We start from the raw sequence: 20,721 nt of genomic DNA, 5'->3' as shown, positions 1-20,721 counted from the left end.
CTACCATGGCTCCCAGCGTGGATCTGCTCTCTGGCCAGCATGACTCTGCTCAGCTCAGGCTGCTCCTCTGGCTTTGGCCTGCGCAGCTCTGCTTCCCAGCTCATCCCAGGCACCCCCAGGCTTCTTTCTCCTTAACTCCGCACCACTCTGTCCCAGGCCATTCCAGTTCACAGGGAGGATGGGACCCCTCTGGCCTTCTGACTCCCTCATTAGCCTGCCTGCCCTGTCAATCAGGCTGATCTGGAGTGTTGGCCTCTCCCCATTGCCCCTGAGGACTGTCAGTCTGAGTTTTCCTTTTCTTTTGGTACTGGGAGATGGTCAACCAACCCGCCCCCCTCCCCCCAAGTCCCCTTACACTGAGCAGAGGATCTGGCCCATAGAACTTAAAGTGAACTTCTGCTCTGAAATGTGATTCTGTAAAACATGACATCATAGTGTTCCATGTTCATTGTCTCCTGGTTATTTTCATATCAAACATGTTCATTTTACAAGTAAGAAGAGGGTTTTTTGTGAACTACTAGCTCTTGGGATTCAAGCTGGGTTCTTTCCATCTCAAATGACTCCAGTGACCAAAATTACAAACATTTGTTCAGTTTCTTCATTTCAAACTATTTACAGGTGCTTCTTTTATATACACACATATGTGCTTGTGATTGGGCATGGTGTCCACCCCATACCCAAGGCAGAGCAGGTTCAATTAGTTTAATTAACCTGATAGGCTGCACCTGGGGGACAGCCAGGGCTTGAAAGCCGGCTTGAAAGTCTTCTCAGCCTAGCTGAGAAGGAACAGATGGGGCTGGTGTAAAACCAGGAAGTTGGCATTCACTCTGTGGGAGAGGTGTGTTTGGGGTTACAGTGTTTAGTCTGCAGTTACTCCCTGGGCGGAGGGAGTTTGGGCTGGTAAACCCAGAGGGTGGGGCAGAAGACAGAGCAGAGAGGAAGGAAAAAAAGCCCAGGGAAATAGTAACAGTGTTTGGGAGCAGATCATAGTTGCTAGACATAGGGCCCCTGGATTGGAACCTGGAGTGGTGGGTGGACCTGGGTTCCCCTACCAGCTGCTGGGAAAGTAGCACAGCACCTACCTGTGGATTGGAAGACTGTCAAGGAGTGGATGAATACAGCTGATCCAGTGGGACTTTGATACCTTGGAAGGGGAGGACTACATAATGACCTGGCTGGAGGACTGAGTCACAAAAAGGAAATATGTGAAGTCCAAGTGGGCTGTGGTGAGGGTGAGATGACAGAAGTGAGTGTCGGACCTGGAGTGAGCTAATTCCCAGAGCAACCAGGAGGAGGCTATCTCAGCAGTGAGTGTACCCTGTGACACATGCTTTAATATGATACAAGCAAGACAAATTATGAAACTTAATATATTTTCAAAATACATTAAAAGAATGTACAGAAAATTTTTATTTCAAAAGCTCAGCGGTGGTTCTAGCTTTAACAAAGGATAAAGGAATATTATGTGAGCAAAGCTGAATTCTGCCTTGCTTCCGCAGTTTAAACAGGAATAAACATGAAGACCACTCCGTAACCCATGTGAGGGGTAGTAGAACTCAGTAGAACAGTAGAACTCCCATTGACCCAAGGGGAACAGAATCCGGTCCAAAGACATTTACCACAGCTGTTGGAGTGAAATGCTTACTGAGTTTTTTTCACATTTATGATCTCTCCATATTAGGCTTCGGAGCACCTGCCTGTTTAAATAAAAGTGGAAAGTGGTGGTATGGGCCAGCTCATGCCAATGCTGAGCACTTCCTAGAAGGCTAGGAGCACTCAACTCCCAAATCAATACAACTTAAGGCTTCCCAGCACTTTGCTATATGATTGATTTTTAAGACCCTTTCCCCCACATCTAGTACATTAAAGTAATTCGCTCTGTTTGATACTGAGCATGTTTCTGATATGGTGAAAAACTGTATGGCTGGAGCTTAAATTCCTTACCTAAATTGTGTTTGCAAAATGCATATTTTGGATAGAAAATATAAAGTGCTTTAATGTGTGTGATGGGGAACTTACAACATCTAGATATGTTTGCTTGAGTTAACCAATCCCTGAAAAAGAGTGATTGTTTTCACGTGTTGATATTTGGCTCATTCTTGAGGTACTTATTCAACTAACCTTTCATTGACTTCAATGTAAGTTTTCCTTGTGTAAGGACTGCAGAATTTGAGCTATTGAATATGTCTGGGGTTTGCAGAGTTACTGGGCTTGCTTGGAATTGAACTCAGATCACTCAGGCATTCAGGGGCAGATTTTCAAACAGTAGCCTCCAATCTTCTGGAATAAATAGGTGCATTTTTATTCACAATTACTGTCCATAGTTTAGATAATATAAATCTTTAAGTTCCTGATTTCACCAGCATATCAGGCACCTTCATATCTAATTGACCCAAAGTGAAGATATGAAAATTTTTACTGCACTGAATATAGGGACAAACAGACATTTTTTACTTATTAAAATAACAGCTTTAGTATAAATTTAATCCTTTTGTTACCAATTCCTCTTGTAAGAGATGGCTTGAAATTGTGTGGTTTCCATTGCCACCTCTTTTCCACATCCCCCCCGCCCAAGACCATGAGAAATAAACTCACTTTAATCCCTATGTCCGTGGAGGAACACAAGGAATTTGAGGGTCCTGATCTGATCTGCCTATTGTGATAAACAGCAAATATGTCAGATTAAAAGCAACAGATTGCATACCTTGATAATGGCACTCAGTTATTTCAATACAATGTTTTTGGCAGCTCATGCTGACCAAAATGAAATATTGTCTAACTATTTGCTCTTTGGATTGTTATTTCATTTTTACATTGGGGCGGGGGGGAAAGACACTTATGCCTGAAATTTTGCTCAGCTTTCCTCTAGGTTTACTTTGTTCTTCCTTGCTCAAATGGACAATTATGGAACACTAAATATTGTAGCAAATTAGTGTCAAACCTAGATTTGTATCCTGGTGGTGCAAGCTTCATTCAAAAACAAAAACAGAAAACCACAAAGAAACTGTTCACCAGTCAATCGTTGCGAAACTCTTTTACACAATGTCAGGAGACGATAGTGTCGTTCGTGTTTCTTGTACTTTTTTCATTTGATGTAAATCCTCCATTCATCTGGCCATATGTTTCTGGTATCGATTGAATTTCACTTGTTGGTTCTGTGAAGTCCATCTTTGGTGTGCCACAGAATCTTTTGTGCAAGTAGTAGACTAGGAATCAATATGTATATATATATATTACAATGAAGGCAGAAATTATAAGCAGCCACAGAAGCTACTGTAGTAAGCTACTGTAGCTACTGTAGCTACCTTCCTAATATTAATACAAGGTAGATCCAGCTACTGTTTAATGTTTAACATAGTTTTTTAAACAGAAGTCTGTCAACAGTAACTCATCCTGGAAAAAATATATATTTGAAATAAAGATCAATATTTGCACTGCTTTGGGAATTTGACTGTCTTCTGATCATCCAGTGGGTTATAGGCTTTAATTTTATTATTTAATTTAGAATGTTGGCTTCTTCAGGCAATTCCCATGGTACCAATTCTCAGTTCTGACTGGACTGTACTTGGTGCAGCAGCTGAGGGAGTGGGGGAAGAATAGTTAAGTGACACTTTTGTACCTCTTTTATTCCGGGGTGGGGGGAGGAGTTATTGAGAAGGCAGCCTTATGGCTGTCTTTCATAATGTCTGGGTTGGAGGTATCTTCCCCTGGATAGAACTGGAACTTAAAATACCACCACCACCACCACCACTGTCTGGCTAGTTTATAACATCATTAGCTCTCAATCTGCTTTAAAAGGAGAGCAGTATCATTATTCCCATTTTACAGATGAGGAAATCCAGGCAGATAGCTGTGAAGTGACTTAAGAGCAGCTGACCACTGGCAGATTGAGGACTAAAACCCAGGGCTCCTGACTCCCAAGCTAGTGCACTATCCATGAGATCACACTGTCTCCCCTTTTTAGCCCCCCCTTTATGCTGCTCTGGCTTTTATGTGGTGTAAAAAGGTAGGAAGAGGGATGAGGCTCTTACTTTAGCTACACTTTCAGCATATCTATCTATGGCCATTATCACAGTATCTGTGTATCTCACATTACCCTTAGAATATCCCTGTGAAGTATTATTCCCATTTCACAGATGGGGAACTGAGGCACAGAGTAGACTAGATGACTTGCCCAAGGTCACACAAAGTCTGTGGCCAAGCCAGAAACTGCATGCAGGTCACTCGAGTCCCAGTTCAGTGCCCTATCCAGTAAAACATCTTTCATACTGGAAGTAGAAAAGAGTAGCAGCAGGGGTAGGTATAGTTTATACTGTCCAGGTCCTGTATGGGCTGTTGCAACTGCTCAGAATAGTTGGAGTGCACTAGGTCCAGTCACATCTGTTCTGTGCTAGTGCACCTCCTTCCTACCCTGGTCATACCCTTGGCATGCCTTCTAGCGGATGCTCCTGAATTGAGGACATTCCCAGATGGCCAATTCTAGATGTTTAAAGCCCCTTTGTGCTGGAATAAAGCCAGCCAGAATGCAGAATTGAAGCCCATGTCTCCTATGTCCACAATGGGGACACATTATTTGGATTATCATTTAATATTGTATTTTTGTATTCCAAATTGTCTCATCTCTGGGCACCCAGGAATACATAATAATAATTAATAAAGCTATTAGTATAGTAGAAGATATCTGTGACTTACCTCCTACAAATATTAAAGCAAACACTATCTGGAAAATACTGTAGATGAGTGGAAAAGTAAACATCTGTGTAAGCTGTTCAGGGGTGAAGGAGAGCTGCACTATAGTTGTACACAGTTGAGTGTTCTGCATACCTGTTTCCAGAGCTACCGTACGACATCTAAAGGGAATGATAAAAAGAAAAAATTCATATGGTATCCTATTGTGCTAATGTACTTTGAAAGAATACAAATGAATGTAAGAGACATACAATCACAGATATCAGAGCAGAAAAGAACCATCTAGTTTACATAATCCAGTCACAGAACTCAATCAAATGTGAGCATTGGAAAGGACCCATTTCACAAATGTAGAGGGACTGCTGTAGTAATACAGGATTTTCTTCTTAACATCTTTCATGTGGTGAGATCTCATTGCCCACGCTTGGAAAATTGTCCAGTGAATTTAAGGTATGATTGTAAGCCCCTTAAAGTCAGCAGGAGTCTATGTATTTCATGGGCATTGTTAGTGACCCACAGCATATGACATATCCAAATGTTTGCAAATGACCTAGCATAGATTGATCAAGTAGAGGAAGACTGTAGGACGTAGCCACAAGGGTGGGATGAGGGGAATTTACTTAATGCCTAGTATGGGTATAACATACAAAAAGTGGAAACATGGATAAATGTCGAAGGATGCATACAAAAGAATGTCTCTACATGCTTGTGCTAATCAGAAAAGCTAAGGCACAAAATGAGTTACACCTAGCAAGGAACATAAAAGGCAATAAGTAGAGGTTGTATAAATACATGAGGAGCAAGAGAAAGATGAAGGAAAGTGTAGATCCTCTACTTAGCAGCAAAAAAGCTAATAACTGATGATATTAAGAAGGCTGTGGTGTTTAATACCTAGTTTGCTTCAGTCTTCACTAAAAAGGGTAATTCTGTCCAGATGCTTAAAACAATTAATATTAACATCAAGGAGAAAGTACTGGAAGCCAAAATGGGGAAAGAACAGGTTAAGGAATATTTAAATAAGTTAAATGTATTCATATCTGCAGGGCCTGATGAAATTCATCCTAAGGTACCTAAGGTTCTAGCTGAAGCCATTTCAGAACCATTAACAATGATCTTTGGGACCTCACCTGTCTTCCATGAGTTCTCAGAGAAGGACAAACATAGCACCAATCTTTAAAAAGGGGAACAAAGAGGATGCAGGTAATTATAGACCAGTTGGCCTAAGTTTGATACCTGAAAGATACTAAAGAAATTATTAAACCATCTCTCTGTAAGAACCTAGAGGATAACAGGGTTATAAGGAATAGCCAGCATGGATTTTTCAAGAACAAATCACGTCAAACAAACCTAATTTTCCTCTTTGACAAGGTTACTGACTTAGTGGAGCGGGGGGAAGCTGTAGACATAATATTTTGATGTTTAGTAAGGCTTTTGATGCAGTCCCACATGACTTTCTCATAAGCAATCTATGGAAATGTGGCTTGGAAGAAATTATGACAAGGTGAATGAAAAACTGGTTGGTTGACCAGATTCAAAGGATAGCTATGATTTGCTATCAAACTGAGGAATTCGATGGGGGTCAGTCCTGGGTCCAGTAGTGAATATTTTAATTAATGATTTGGATAATGCAGTGGAGAGTGTGCTTATAAAATCTGCAGATGACACCAGGCTGGCACTTAAGAGGACAGGATTAGAATTCAAAATTACTTGGACAAATTGGAGAAATAGTCTGACATCAACAAGATGAAATTCAGCTAAGACAAGTGCAAAGCATTACACTTAGGAAGAAAAAAAAATCAAAAGCACAACTACAAAATGGGAAATAAGTGGGTAGGTGGTAGCACTGCTGAAAAGGATGTAGATAGTAGATCTCAAATTGAATATGGGTCAACAATATGAAAAAGGCTAATCATTCATGTAAGGTAATTGTCCCACTCTACTGTGGACGGGTGAGGCCTCAGCTAGAGTATTGTGTTCAGTTCTGATTTCTAGTTTAGGGAAGATGTGGACAAATATGTATATGCAGGTGTGTAGGTGGTTGATATGCAATGATGGCTCCTGATTTGTCAATATTTGGGTGACCCACCGCTCTTCCAGCTGAAAGTCAGTCACAATGATAAGACCTTTATTGTGAAGGAAAAAGGCGGTTGCAAATGGGGGAAGACACCCTTCACTAAAACATCAGGCGCACAGACATCTGGGTTTCCTAGGGAACTCTACTGTATACCCAACCACTTTCAGGAAGGCTTTGTGGAACTAGAGAATAGCCAGAAACCATAACGAAAAGTGTTCAGAACAAAAGTTTCACTTTCATGTATACACAAAGTTGTAGGCTCTGACTCCGTAACATAACTAGCTCTTAAGAGTGAGTTAGTGGTTAGTCACTAAATAAAAACATCATATGGGCCAATTTTCTTTTATGGATGAAATAAGATTACACACACTATGTAACAGAGCAACCTCTACCTGTGCCAAGACTGACCAGCGACGCGAGCCAGAAGAAAACCTAGAGAATAGCCAGCAGCTGGAAATATGGTTCCAACGATCCACAGTTGAGGGCTGATAGTCCAGGATCCCTTGTACAATATTCCTCCAACCACAGCAATGATCAGTATAAGAGCTAGTCCAGTAATGGAACCTGCCTGAAGGGATTAAAAAGGGTTGTCTTTTAAAATAAACCTTGGCTAAATCAAGTAGACCAGCCATGATTTAATCACACACAAACATATCTTTCTTTTAATCACATTGAAATAAGTTTTACATATAAAAAGAAAGGGTTTACATTAATGGTTCACAAAAGCCGCATTAGATAGCGTGAAAGCTAGCTGCCAATTCTCAAAAGGCCAAGTATCCATTGCTCTAGGGGCAGCCTCTCTGGAGGTCCCAGCGTTCTTCTAACTGGTCTGCCTCTATTCATTTCAAATTAGCCTAGTCCATCAACTTAACTTAAAATGAGTCAATCAGCCCCTAAACCAGGGATCGGCAACCTTTGGCACGTGGCCCACCAGGGTAAGTACACTGGCGGGCAGGGCCAGTTTGTTTACATACTGCATCCATAGGTTCAGCCAATCGCAGCTCCCAATGGCCGCGGTTTGCTGTCCCAGGCCAATGGGGGCTGCGGGAAACGATGCGAGCTGAGGGATGTGCTGGCCACCACTTCCGCCTCTAAACTCTAGCGCTTGCAGTCTTCCTTTGTCTCCCTGTCAGTTTCTTACTGCTGGTCTACATTACAACTTAAGTTGATGTAACATCTCTCAGGGGTGTGAAAAAGACCTCCCCCCCAACACCCGAGTGACGTAAATTACATCTACTTAGGTGCTGTTTACACCGCACTATGTTGGCGGGAGACACTACCATTGACATTGCTTCCATCTCCTGTGGAGGTGGAGTAATTATGCTGATTGGAGAACTCCCCCATCCGCATAGCATATCTTTAACAGACGTGCTACAGCAGCACAGCTATGCTGATGTAGTGTAGACTTGCCCTTAGAAGCATCCTGGTGTTGGGCTGATACCCTTCTACCATACCAGGCCTTTCTGCCTTCCTCCCACCCTCTGTTCTGCTCCATTTATAGATGGATTTGTTTTCCCAGCTGTGGGTGCTTGCCTCCATGACTGGTAGTTCTGTCAGCTGTACGGCGTATGGTTAGCTTGGTTTCCTGTAAGTGGGGAATACTCTGTTCTCCTTTCTGGCTATGCTCAGTATGGGGTTTGTGAACCCTATTACATCAAGATATGCTGAAACAAGGTATTAGGATATATAATTGTAAGATCTGCAGTTAACATAAAAGCAATGTATGGGGACACCAGGAAATCCTTTGGGTCAAAATTTTAACATCACTTTAAATTCTTACTGCAATAGTCTCCAAAGGAATGATTGTCTTTGACAACTTATATTTACAACATTTTTTTATTTTTTTATTTTTTGTAGTACTGAACACTGAATTTAGGTCCTTGTGATGGGATGTATGGAGATCCCATCCTGTGTTTGGCAGAGAAAAGGCTAAATCTCTTCCTGAGAAGAAATTCTGGCCCGATGGCATATACTGTCAGAGAACACTTGGGGTTTATGTAGCTGGACTCAGGTGGAGTGAATTATTCAACCATAGAGACTATGGGGCTGACCCAGCTCTGATTGAATTCAATGGAAAGACTGGTTTCAATGGTCTTTGGCCCAGGTCCACAAGAATAGTGAGTTGATGTGGATGTTCTTGCTTTGGTTTGGAATGAGCTAATAACCAGATTATTCTAGGGAAGAAAAATGTGTCCAGCTGTGCAAATCTGGTTTGATTTCATTCTAGTAAATTCTAGTTGTGCCCCTTCCCCCCCTATTTGAACCAAACCTTGTCAGCTTTGTCTCCTTCATCTTGCCCTTGACCTATACTTGACCCTTCATTGGCCTACACAAAGCAAACTGTGCATGTGTACTATTTATTGTGCACCTTCTGTTTATGTGCAGGATGTAAACATGTCTGAAAGTTGAAACTTCCATTTATTGCTGCCAAGGTATTTAAAAAAAAAAAGAAAACTACCAGTTTTAATACGCAATTGTCAAGTCTTTTGGGTCCAAAAATATACCATGTCCAAGTTTATAAATAAGCTATGAGTAGATTTTGATATACAGCACAGTAAATGAATATGTTAAGAAAATGAATTTGACATAAAGAGAAACATTACATTGAGCTCTAATATCACTGAAAGGATGACAAATATTAAGGGGAATAACTATTCACCAAAAAGGATTATTTTAATGAGAAAATATGTATACTAATTAATGATGATCAGTGGGAGTTGAGGGTACTCAGCATCTCTCAGGAGCAATGAGAACCTTGTAGGATAGGATCCATAATCCATTTCAATTAATACCAAATCACATGTGAAATCACTGAACAATGGTGATTTATAATGGTGTATGCAACGCGCACACATTTGTACAGGATTAGAGCAACATGTTGCTAGATGGGGAACTTCATTGCTATCATGAAGCTAGTTACTGATATTCTTATTTGTTGTGAGTAGAAACATAGTGTTTGAGTAGTCCCATTGAAGCCATAATTTGGCCACAATGAGCAATGGTTCAGATCAGTATATGAAAGTTTCATATCTTACCTTAAGTATAATTTTAGCTTTCTGGGGCCATTTGTGATTAACAAATATTCCAACTGAAACAGGAATTACAAGGGCTACCAGTGAAATACCTGAAAATAAGAACAAATGACATTTAACAGAGAACAGTCATGATAAGAAAACAGACACTGAACAGTGAGAATATGTTTAAATAGCAGGTGTCTGTAGGTAAGTCTCTGGTTATATCCACAGACATCCATACACAGAGAGTAATGTAAAGTATAAGAGTATGAATTGTACTATCTTCAGAAACCTTGTGAGGTATTTGTAGTGACATATATATTCAGCAGGGTAAAAAAGCATACAGCAATTTTAGTGTGGTGTACCATGTGTTTCCTGTAGTATTAAACGTGCATTTTGCCTGCAGGTGTTTCTACTGTGCCATAGCAGCACTCATATTAGTGCTTCTTATGTTGTGGGCATTTGTCCCAATGCTGATATTAAGAACACAAATGGTTTACATGACTCTCTTTTGGAGCTGAAATTTAAGAATATGAAGGTGACTACACTGGTGTGTAGGGAACAGATTCTGGAACCTAAACCAGTGGGCATTAAGGGCTGAATCCTAAATACACGAGTAGTCCTATTGACCTCAAGTATTCAGTTGTCATTCTTTTTTTGTCTGGCCAGGTGAGGTTTCATGTGTTGAATCAAATTAAGTTCCACCCCGTCGGTGGTGCCCTTTGTCTACTGCTTTAGGTTTCAGATGTGCAACCTAACTTAAATCTGAGCATGTGCTTAAGTGCATTGCTGGATCAGGGCCACAGCACTCAGCACCTTGCAGGCCTATGCCCTACAGCCATTACGAAAATGGCACAGATATTTAGCCAAAAATAGGGCAAATCTCTATATCTGTTTTTTTTCTATATCCTTACAACATCTCCACAAAGGATATAGAGATTTGTTACTCCACGGTACATATCTGTACTATTTTTATAAATAGTACAGATAGTAATGGCTGTAGGGATCTATCCTGTAAGGTGCTGAGTGCCCTAGTTTCTGTCAGAATGGATACTGTAGGCTGCTGGTACAAAGATAGTTGCTTCCAAAAGGAGAAAGATATGAGAGAGAGAGAGAGAGAGAGAGAGAGAAAACATTGATTTGACTCACCTATACTGTCATAGGGGATTACGATGGACTCAGTGTCTGTCCACATTTTGGTATAGATAAAGAGACAAAGTGGCATCATCCCCAGTGCAAGCAACGTTGAACATGTTGTCATACTGATACTGCAAGGAAATTGGCAAAAGTTATAGTTCATTTCATGCTCTCCAACAGAGTCTCCCACTTTCTTATTGCAATTTAATAATTTATGAAAAATGGTGAAAGAAATTCTACTGGCTGCAGTCAATTTATCCTGCATATTAATTCACAAAAAAACTAAATTGAAGAAATGTTAGAGTGCCAGGTTATCCTGAAAAAAATATGAACTATTTCCAGTTAAGATGGAATCTTCACTTTAAACTATTCTGTTGTGCCTAGGGCTACATCTACACTACAAACTAGGGGTGTTATTCCCAGCTCGTGTATGCACACTTGTGCTAGCTCTCATCGAGATAATATGAGTATAATTCGTAGTGTAGCTGCAGTAGTACAGGCACTGGTGGCACAGCTTAGCTGTGCTGAGTACAAACCTGCCTGAATCCTGTGGGTACGTACGTGGTGTGGCTAAGTTGCAGCTACACTGCTATTTATAATTGTGCTGGCTCTCCTCAAGCCAGTGCAAGTATTTGTAAATGAGGTAGGAACTTGACCCATACCCCTAGTGCAGATGTAGCCTAGGTGAGCTAAAGGGTACGGTTAACTGACTGGGAGATTATCTGATGGGGATTCACGCTGAATTAAGCATGTGGAGGTGATGGGAGCAGAGAGACCCGGTAAGCTTTATGTACTCCCATCTTTGGTCCAGATTCTGCCACCTTAGACTCACTAAATCAATAAGACTACTCATGGTGTAAAGTACTACAGAAACTGGCTCTTAATTGCTAGAGCACTGTGCTGGAATTGGCTCTTTGTAAGTTTCTAACTAGAATAAACCTTGTGTCTAATTATTTTTATCTGGGGAACCTTGATTTGGCTCCTTTCCCATGCTACTGCAGCTTATTTACCATTAGTAATAATATACAGCTGTTCATCAGTAGCTCCCAAATTCCTTTATAAAGGAGGTAAGTAGTATTAGTCCAATTTTACTGAAAGGAGGCATAAGAGAAGTGATGTGATTTTTTTTCCCCCAAGGTCAAACTGCCGGCTATGGAACTGGGAATAGAACCAAGGACTCTGAGATGATAGAATCATAGAATATCAGGGTTGGAAGGGACCTCAGGAGGTCATCTAGTCCAACCCCCTGCTCAAAGCAGGACCAATTCCCAACTAAATCCTCCCAGCCAGGGCTTTGTCAAGCCTGACCTTAAAAAACTCTAAAGAAGGAGGTTTCACCACCTCCCTAGGTAGCCCATTCCAGTTCTTCACCACCCTCCTAGTGAAATAGTTTTTCCTAATATCCAACCTAAACTTCCCCCACTGCAACTTGAGACCATTACTTCTTGTTCTGTCATCTGCCACCACTGAGAACAGCCGAGCTCCATCCTCTTTGGAACCCCCCTTCAGGTAGTTGAAAACAGCTATCAAATCTCCCCTCCTTCTCTTCTGCAGACTAAACAATCCCAGTTCCCTCATCCTCTCCTCATTAGTCATGTGCTCCAGCCCTCTAATCATTTTTGTTGCCCTCTGCTGGACTCTTTCTAATTTTTCCACATCCTTCTTGTAGTGTGGGGCCCAAAACTGGACACAGCACTTCAGATGAAGCTCCCCAATGTCGAATAGAGGGGAATGATCACGTCCCTTGATCTGCTGGCAATGCCCCGACTTATACAACCCAAAATGCCATTAGCCTTCTTGGCAACAAGGGCACACTATTGACTCAAATCCAGCTTCTCGTCCACTGTAACCCCTAGGTCCTTTTCTGCAGAACTGCTGCCTAGCCATTCTGTCCCTAGTCTGTAGCAGTGCATGGGATTCTTCCATCCTAAGTGCAGGACTCTGCACTTGTCCTTGTTGAACCTCATCAGATTTCTTTTGGCCCAATCCTCTAATTTATCTAGGTCCCTCTGTATGCTATCCCTATCCTCCAGCGTATCTACCTCTCCTCCCAGTTTAGTGTCATCTGCAAACTTGCTGAGAGTGCAGTGCACGCCATCCTCCAGATCATTAATGAAGATATTGAACAAAACTGGCCCCAGAACCGACCCTTGGGGCACTCCGCTTGATACCGGCTGCCAACTACACATGGAGCCATTGATCACTACCCATTGAGCCCGACGATCTAGCCAGCTTTCTATCCACCTTATAGTCCATTCATCCAGCCCATACTTCTTTAACTTGGCGGCAAGAATACTGTGGGAGACTGTATCAAAAGCTTTGCTAAAGTCAAGGAATAACATATCCACTGCTTTCCCCTCATCCACAGAGCCAGTTATCTTGTCATAGAAGGCGATTTAGGTTAGTCAGGCATGTGAAGGCAATTAGGTTAGTCAGTTAGATCAGCATCAGTACCTTCACCATGGAACCACACTGCCTATCTAATACCATGTAATATTTCAGATCTTGTAACTTGACCCCTTTGCTACCTAGGTGCAAAGAGAGAAATTAAGGGGGGAAATGTCAGCCCGAAGTGTAGGCTCAACTATAAATAAGCAGTTTTTTTCTGGTTAATATTAATGTAAGGTATTGTTTTATAATTTCCTTTCTTTAAATACTAGAAATATGAAAAGAAATCAGAAAGATCTCCCATAGAATCAGCGGGAGCTAAGAGACACACTTCAGCTAATAGCTGTGTACTGTCTTTAATTATTAAAATTGACACCATCTTGTTACTTGGTAGATTATGACAACACTGCTTCTGGTAAAAAAAGTCCTTAGACCAGTTTAAAAATATACTGTCCATGGGGTACTCATAGGAATTTCCAGAATATTATTTATTTATGTATATAGCACCTTGGGTTCTTTGGAAGACAGAAGTCAATCTAAAGTCTTTGTTCTCAAAAGCTTCTAATTTGGGAACTTGATCTAAAGCTCTCTTTGACTTCGGATCAGGCCCTAAATAGCCAATGTGCAAACAAAGGCCTTGTTCCTGCAACTTGATGTGTAAGGGTGGACCCCTGTGTCCTCGGGGGCCCCACTGAAGTTATTGGGGCTCCACACAAGTGTCAGGGGTCTCTCCATGTTCATCACATTGCACGATTGAGGCCAAAGGATGGAGGATGGGTTCAGTGAAAATCAGTGCAGTTGAATAGTAACGCTTTGCATGAGACTTATTGCTTCCTTATTTGTTCCTGGATCTTTCTGTTTTTAAATGTGAAGGCTTTAGAAGTTGTTCTTTCTGTTTAAGACATTCAGTCATTTGGTTAATCAACACTGCAGTGTGGGGAGGATTGATAGGCTTTGTCAAAGAGATGTGACTACCACGGGGGTGAAGATGTAGAGGGAAAAGGTAGGTGGGTAACAAAGAGAATCTCAGGCACATGGGCAATGTAGATAAAGGCCTGGCCCTAAATTCCTTCTCCTATGGTAACCCCATGGAAGACAACTCTAGGACAGAAATCTGAATGTGTCCCTGACTGTGCCAACAGAATAGGCCATGGGGGCTTTCCTCCAAACATGGGGGATCCATGAGAAGTCAGGACCATACATGTGGAAGCCCTATGCTTTCACATTGACTCTGGCCCTTCACTTTAGCCCTTTGGCTATGGCTGCCCAGAGGCTCCAGTTGGAGGGTTCCATGTAAAAGATGGAGTTGGGCCTTGGGCTTTGTTACAGGGGATGATATGGGTTTACCTCTCCGTTGGCCAACCCACTCTTCCTCAAAGTCTGTCCCTTCTCTGCCTCAACTCCCTTGCCCCAATAGAGGAGGAGGGATGTCTGCAGCAAGAGGGGATTCTCTGTATATAGATTGAGAGGGCAAGGTCACTGGCCCATCTCCTGACCTCCCTCATGCCCATTTTCACCCCCGTCTTTGCCTTTCTCCCTAACCTCTCTTCTCTGGTTCTTTCTCCTCACAATACAAGCATGCTTTCATCTTTCCTATCTTAAAAATCCTACCCAGGCCTCTCCAACTATCACCTCATCTCAGTCTTCCTCTTTAAGCTCATTGAAACTGTTTGTGATCATTGTTGGAGCTGTTCTCCTCCACTTCCTTCCTCAACCCTCTCCAGGCCAGCTTCTGCCCCTTGCACTCAACGGAAACTATTCTCACAAAAGTCTCTAATATCCTTTTCCTAGCTAAGGCTCAGAACAAGTATTCCAGCCTCATTCCTTGCTTTGTCAGCTGCTTTTGACGCAGTCAGCCATGATATTTTTGAAAACTTGCCCTCCTTTGGCTTTTGTGACTGTCTTCTCTTGGTTCTCCTCTCTCTTTAATCGTTCCTTTGGCATGTCCTTTGGAGGATCCGCCTCATCCCCTCTCCAGCTTTCTGTTGAGCTCCACAGGGCTCTGTCCTTGGTCGTCTTCTCTTCTCCCTCTGCACTTTGGCTCTGAGTAATCTCATCCACAAACACAAATTCACCTAATATCTTTATGCTGACAACTTACATCTCTACCCCTGATCTGTCTTGTGCTGTCTGAACTATTATTGTGGCATGTCTCTTTTACGATATCTTGTGGATTTCTAGACATCATCTCAAGATAAATATGGCTAAAACAGAGCTCTTCATCTTCCCCTTCAAATCCTTCCACCACCTCCTTTCTCAATCACTGCAGACAACGCCACTATCCTGTCTGTCACTCAGGCCTGTAACCTCTGCATCATCTTTGCACTCTCTAAAGATCCTCTCATGTCTAAATCTTGCAGATTCTTTCTTCATTGCATCTCTAAGATATTGCCTTTCTTACCCATCCAGGTTGCTAAAACTCTCATCTAGACGTTCATCATCTCCATGTATCAATTACTGCAACATCCTTCTCTCTGGTCTTGACAAATGCAATCTTGCCCTGCTCATAACCATTTGGAATGCTGCTACAAAGTTTATTTTCCTAGCCTGTAGCTTTGACCATGGTACACCTCTCTTTGTATCCACCCACATCAAACATAAGTTGCTTGTCTTCACTTTCAAGACCCTCACAGCCTATCTCCCTTTTACATATCTCGCATTCACTCTGGCCTGTGATTGGCCTATGATGCCAGTCTCCATTGCCTATTTTCAAACAAGCACTGTCATGCCTTTTCCATCATGCTTGGGAAGTGCTCCCCGTTAACATCCACAAAGCTACCTCATTATCCCCTGTCAAAGCCCCCCTTAAAACTCTCTTTTTCATGATGCCTAAAAAACCCTTGATAAGCCGCTGAGTGTTCAATGGTATGTCGACTACTTTCTATTGTGCTGACCAACATTGTTTCTTTGTACACACTTGTCTCTATTCATCTGTTGTCTCTTGCCTTATACTTTGATTGTTAGCTCTTTGGAGTTGGGACCATTTTTTTGTTCTGTTTGTACAGCAACTAGCACAGTGGGGCCCTGGTCCATGACTGGGGCTCCTAAGCATTATGGTAATACAAATAAATAATCATAATTCTATAATAAGGGTGATCTTCTGAGGAAGGTATAAACTCACTCTGAGTATGTCATGAACAGAAATTTATTTCTGCCCCCAGCTGGTGATCAGCTTACACCCTTAAGTAAGACTTAGAATGCAATGGCCCTTTCACACGTGGGGTGGTCTGTTGTGTAAACAAATAAAATATCATCTATTTAAAGGCCCGCCACTCGTGTGGTATGACACGCAGGGTTTTTACAATGCAGTGCTGGCTGCAATATTTTCCTTCATGTGGTCATTCTTCTACCAAGCATGAGGATTCCTACATTGTTCCCTACTTTACACAACCCTCATCCTCAAGGCCCTGAGTAATGGTCGCTGTGGGTATGTCTACACTGCAATGAAAGACCCGCAGCTGGCCTGGGTCAGCGGACTCGGGCTCGTGGGACTTGGGCTCCAGGGCTAAAAACTTGGACTCAATGCCACGGTTGTGGTTTGTTTTTTGCAGTGTAGATATACCCTAAGGGCCTGATCAAAAGCCCATTGAAGTCTCAGGGTTAAAGTCTCTACCTGAAGAATACTCCCTTTGTAGGCATTTATCTTTCCCTTTGCAAGGGTCATAGAAGTTTCCTCTCTCAAATTAAAGGCCAGATCCTATGCTTATTTACATCAGTGTCAATCCAGATTAATGTCCGTGACTTCAATGGAGTTATTCTGAATTTACACTGATGTCAGTGAAGGCAAGATTTGGCCCTACATACACTGTTCCACCCAAGTAAAATGGGTTGAGACCAAAACAGAATTTCAGCCTTTTTTGCTGAATTTCCTTCCCTTTGTGGTTTTGCCCGATCAGTGCTTTACTGAAATAAAGTACTTGGCAATTTATAATATTTCTAGGTCTTCTCTCCAAGGCAAGAAAACTGGTGATTAGCACAGTTGATTACATACTGTATTAAAAACCACATATTACATTAACACCTGTATGTTACAAAGAAATTCACTGTTTGCAGTGTGGTAATGCAGTAAGGCATTTTGCCTTATTAAAACCACAAATATTAAAATTCTTCATCTATGCATCTTAGCTCCCCATCTTTCTTACTTCTATTAGTTTTTCCATTGCTAGTTCAGACTGGCATATGATGAAGTAGACACATGCTGTAATTTATGTTACTCTGTGGGAAGTAGAGAAACTTTTCTGTTTATTTTAGAACAAGGTAATCAGTTTTTTAAAAAATATTGCTCTTTTTTAGAGGCTGTTAGAGCTAAATGATGGAAAAAATAAGTGTCTTGGGATTTGCATCAAGAGCAGCGTTCACCTTGAGTACATATTTGATGTCCGCAAACATGCCAGCTGCCTGACACATCACAATTTCTGACTTTACAGAATCTTGAAGTTGCTGCCAAGTGACCTGCCACTGAGATCATCACACTCACAAAGAAGCGTTTTGATTGCAACCAGTAAGTAGGCTATGGCTTATATCCTACAAAACACTCTTTGAAAACTTTGCATGTGTGCCAGATGCATACAGAATTGTTACAAATGAATTTGGATCCTGGATAAAAGCTTTGCAATTCTATCCATTGTGAAGAACACATAGGTGGATAAATATTTTTCCACTGGTGATTTCTTTAACGAGACATTAGAACAACAATTGATTATAGACCTTTGTTTATAAAGTTAATTGTTATGAAATCTATATTGCAGTAGTCCCTAGAAGCCTCAACCAGGTCAGAGATCCATTGTGCATGGAACTGAACAGATACATAAAGTAGTAAATAATAATACTTCACTCTTATACAGCAATTTTCATCAGTAGAACTCAAAGTATTTCACAATCGTTAAGGTATTTATCCTCACAACACCCCTGTCAGTTAGGGAAGTACTATTATCCTAGTTTTTACAGATGAGGAACTGAGATTCAGAGAGGCTAAGTGATTTGCTCAAGGTCAGACAAAAAATCTGACAGAAAAGAAAACTTAACCTGGGTGTCCCAAATCCTATGCTACTGCACTAAACACTGACCCATCCTTCCTTTCTGCTCCAAAGAGATTTATGGATAATTTTAAAAAAGAAAGTAATTCCTTTAGAGAAGTGATGCTCTTACCTTAGGTCCATGTCCCCATCTAGCCAATATGCTAGAATGTTGGAAGATGTTCCACCTGGACAGCATCCCATGATCAGCACAGCAACAGCTTGAGCAGGAAGCACATTAAAAACGAGTGACAGCACAAAGCCTGTCAAAGGCATAATTCCAAACTGACAGAGGAAGCCCACAAATATGCCCCATGGCCTTTTTATGTGTCCCCAGAATTTTTTTATGTTCACATTGCAGCCCATGGAGAACATCACCAATGCCAACAAGATTGTTAGGACAGTACTTAAAACTACATTCAAAACTTGGTTAAAATTGTCATCAGGTATAACACACGAAGTGCCGTTGCAAATGGTGGCATTTGCAGAACAGTATGAAATATTTGTGGTTGAGTTTGTTGTCATCATCTTGAAGTTGCCAAAATTAAATTTCTCAAAGTCACTATTGCTGTGTTTTAAAATAAAGAAATTCTCATTTCATCCAAGTCAAACTTTTAAGCTCTCTGTAAATGCTCTTCTCTTGGTAGCTCCTTTTAAATGACATGAGAGGCAATAAAGAGCAATAAATACTTGAACTCAGTTTCTACCAGTTTAGGGTCTAGTATTGTGCTGAGTCACAAAGGTATATATAATTGGTGCTATCTTATTGAACCGGCAAACTTTTAATTAATCATTTATTCATGCCATAATGTTCAGTTCCACACCAGAAGAGCAATCGTGTTAATATTTAAAAGAGATGAGATCCACAGGAGTGGTGACGTCAAGGCTCCAATCTTTCCATTTCTTGCATGAGGTTGGACTGCTCCCCCTGCACAGAACCCCTTTGAAGTCAATGGGGTTCGGGAATGATGAGCAATCCTCTTAAGTATGAGAAACTGCAGGTTTAAAACCCATGGATTGAACTTACTACACAGTATGCACAATACTACATTTTGGGGGAGCTAGGGGTATTGCTTTAAGAATAACAGGTACTTTTTGTGTGTATGTGTACAACTATCATCACTGGAAACTCGCATACAAAATACCCATTGTTTCAATAGGTTCTGTAGCAGTTATGCAGAAATGAAACCAGAACAAACTAAGGCCCTTATCCTGCACTGAGAATGTTGTGGGCAGGGCTCTGCACTAAGTGCAAACAAAATCAGCGAGGCTGAATCTGGGCGGAATTAGGGACTAAACATTTTGCTCAAATAAAAATTAGAAATGAAGGCCCTGAAGATGCAAATACTCCTGTATGTACTCATTGGTTCCTTGTACTCCCCCATCTGTCTTCATCTATCTGGAGTCTTGTCTTATACTTAGATTGGGGCAGCACAACTGGGGAGTTTGAGGTGGGATAGCATTCCCACAATGGAAATATTGTGGGGGCTCTGCCACTGTATACGTTTATGCACACCTGGGCGGTCAGTATGGAGGCAAAGTGGCTGTGGGACCCAGAAAGGCTGAAGTGGCTGCCCCGGGGCCCAGGATTAAGCCAGAGAGTTGGACCTGTGGAGGCTGGAATGGGCCAGGTAGGAAACCTTGACACCTTCCCAGTCTGGAGACCGTTCCCCCACACCTAGTGTCAGTACTGCCCTTCACTCCCACTCCTGTCATTCCACCCTCTCATTTGCAGGGATCTTCCTCCCGCCCCCTCTTACTTAGATTATATGCTCTTTGGCATAGGGAACATCTTTTTACTCTGTACAATGCCCAGTGTAATGGAACCCTAGTCCATGACTAGGGCTCCTAGGTGCTATAATACAGATAATAAATTTTAATAATAATTTTGTTCACATGAGTAGTTCCACTGAAGCCATTGGGGTGACTCTATGTAAGTGCTTTGCTGGAGGTAGGCTGTAAGCATTTATCACATTGTATGGCTCATTGCAATCGACTTGCATTGCACAATAGAAAAGTTTGCCTCATTAATCACTGTGTTTCTCATGTGATGTCAAAGGGTGTGAGAGCCCACACTAAGGCTTTTAATGACTAAAATCTATAAAAATAAATGCTAAAATAGATAAATGCTAGCTTTTAAGGTCAAAATTTGCATGTCTTACTCATGTGAGTAGAGACTTTAGTTGGTTTGCTTGCATGAATAAGAGCTACAAGATAGAGCCTTGGTTTTTATCACTGCATAGTGTGGCAAAAATATAGCACACTTTTTTAAAGAGCTCCACATGGCTCCTGGCTCCCTAGACACCTGTGGCATGTCATCTCTCTTTATCCCCAGCCTCCCTGCCTGGAATCTGCTTCCCCCTCCTACCTTTACCTCTCTGTGGAGTTACTATTTTTAATTTTA

General features: G+C 41.6%; 1 protein-coding gene across 1 annotated transcript; it reads right to left on the bottom strand.

Moving 5' to 3' along the window:
• Positions 1 to 1,356: 1,356 nt before the first annotated feature.
• Positions 1,357 to 18,980, bottom strand: SLC10A2 (solute carrier family 10 member 2). Its single transcript, XM_005303403.4, has 6 exons — positions 18,451 to 18,980; positions 10,927 to 11,045; positions 9,799 to 9,887; positions 7,156 to 7,331; positions 4,693 to 4,850; positions 1,357 to 3,206 (listed from the first exon to the last, which is right to left on the bottom strand). Exons 1-6 carry the CDS (start codon positions 18,843 to 18,845, stop codon positions 3,046 to 3,048), a joined length of 1,098 nt encoding a protein of 365 aa, XP_005303460.2. The 5' UTR covers positions 18,846 to 18,980; the 3' UTR covers positions 1,357 to 3,045.
• Between the last annotated feature and the right edge of the window lie 1,741 nt (positions 18,981 to 20,721).

The sequence above is a fragment of the Chrysemys picta genome, chromosome 1 (genome assembly GCF_011386835.1).
Source record: "Chrysemys picta bellii isolate R12L10 chromosome 1, ASM1138683v2, whole genome shotgun sequence".
NCBI lineage: Eukaryota > Metazoa > Chordata > Testudines > Emydidae > Chrysemys > Chrysemys picta.
This window is presented reverse-complemented; position numbering and strand designations above follow the sequence as displayed.

What these genes read in the sequence shown, in the direction of transcription:
- SLC10A2 (XM_005303403.4), bottom strand. Translation starts at nt 18,845, where the DNA reads ATGATGACAACAAACTCAACCACAAATATTTCATACTGTTCTGCAAAT. An exon ending in GCTGGTCAGTCTTGGCACAG is followed by an intron (nt 4,851 to 7,155) that starts GTAGAGGTTGCT and finishes CATTCCCTTTAG; the next exon opens with ATGTCGTACGGTAGCTCTGG. An exon ending in TGCTTTAATATTTGTAGGAG is followed by an intron (nt 3,207 to 4,692) that starts GTAAGTCACAGA and finishes ATTGATTCCTAG; the next exon opens with TCTACTACTTGCACAAAAGA.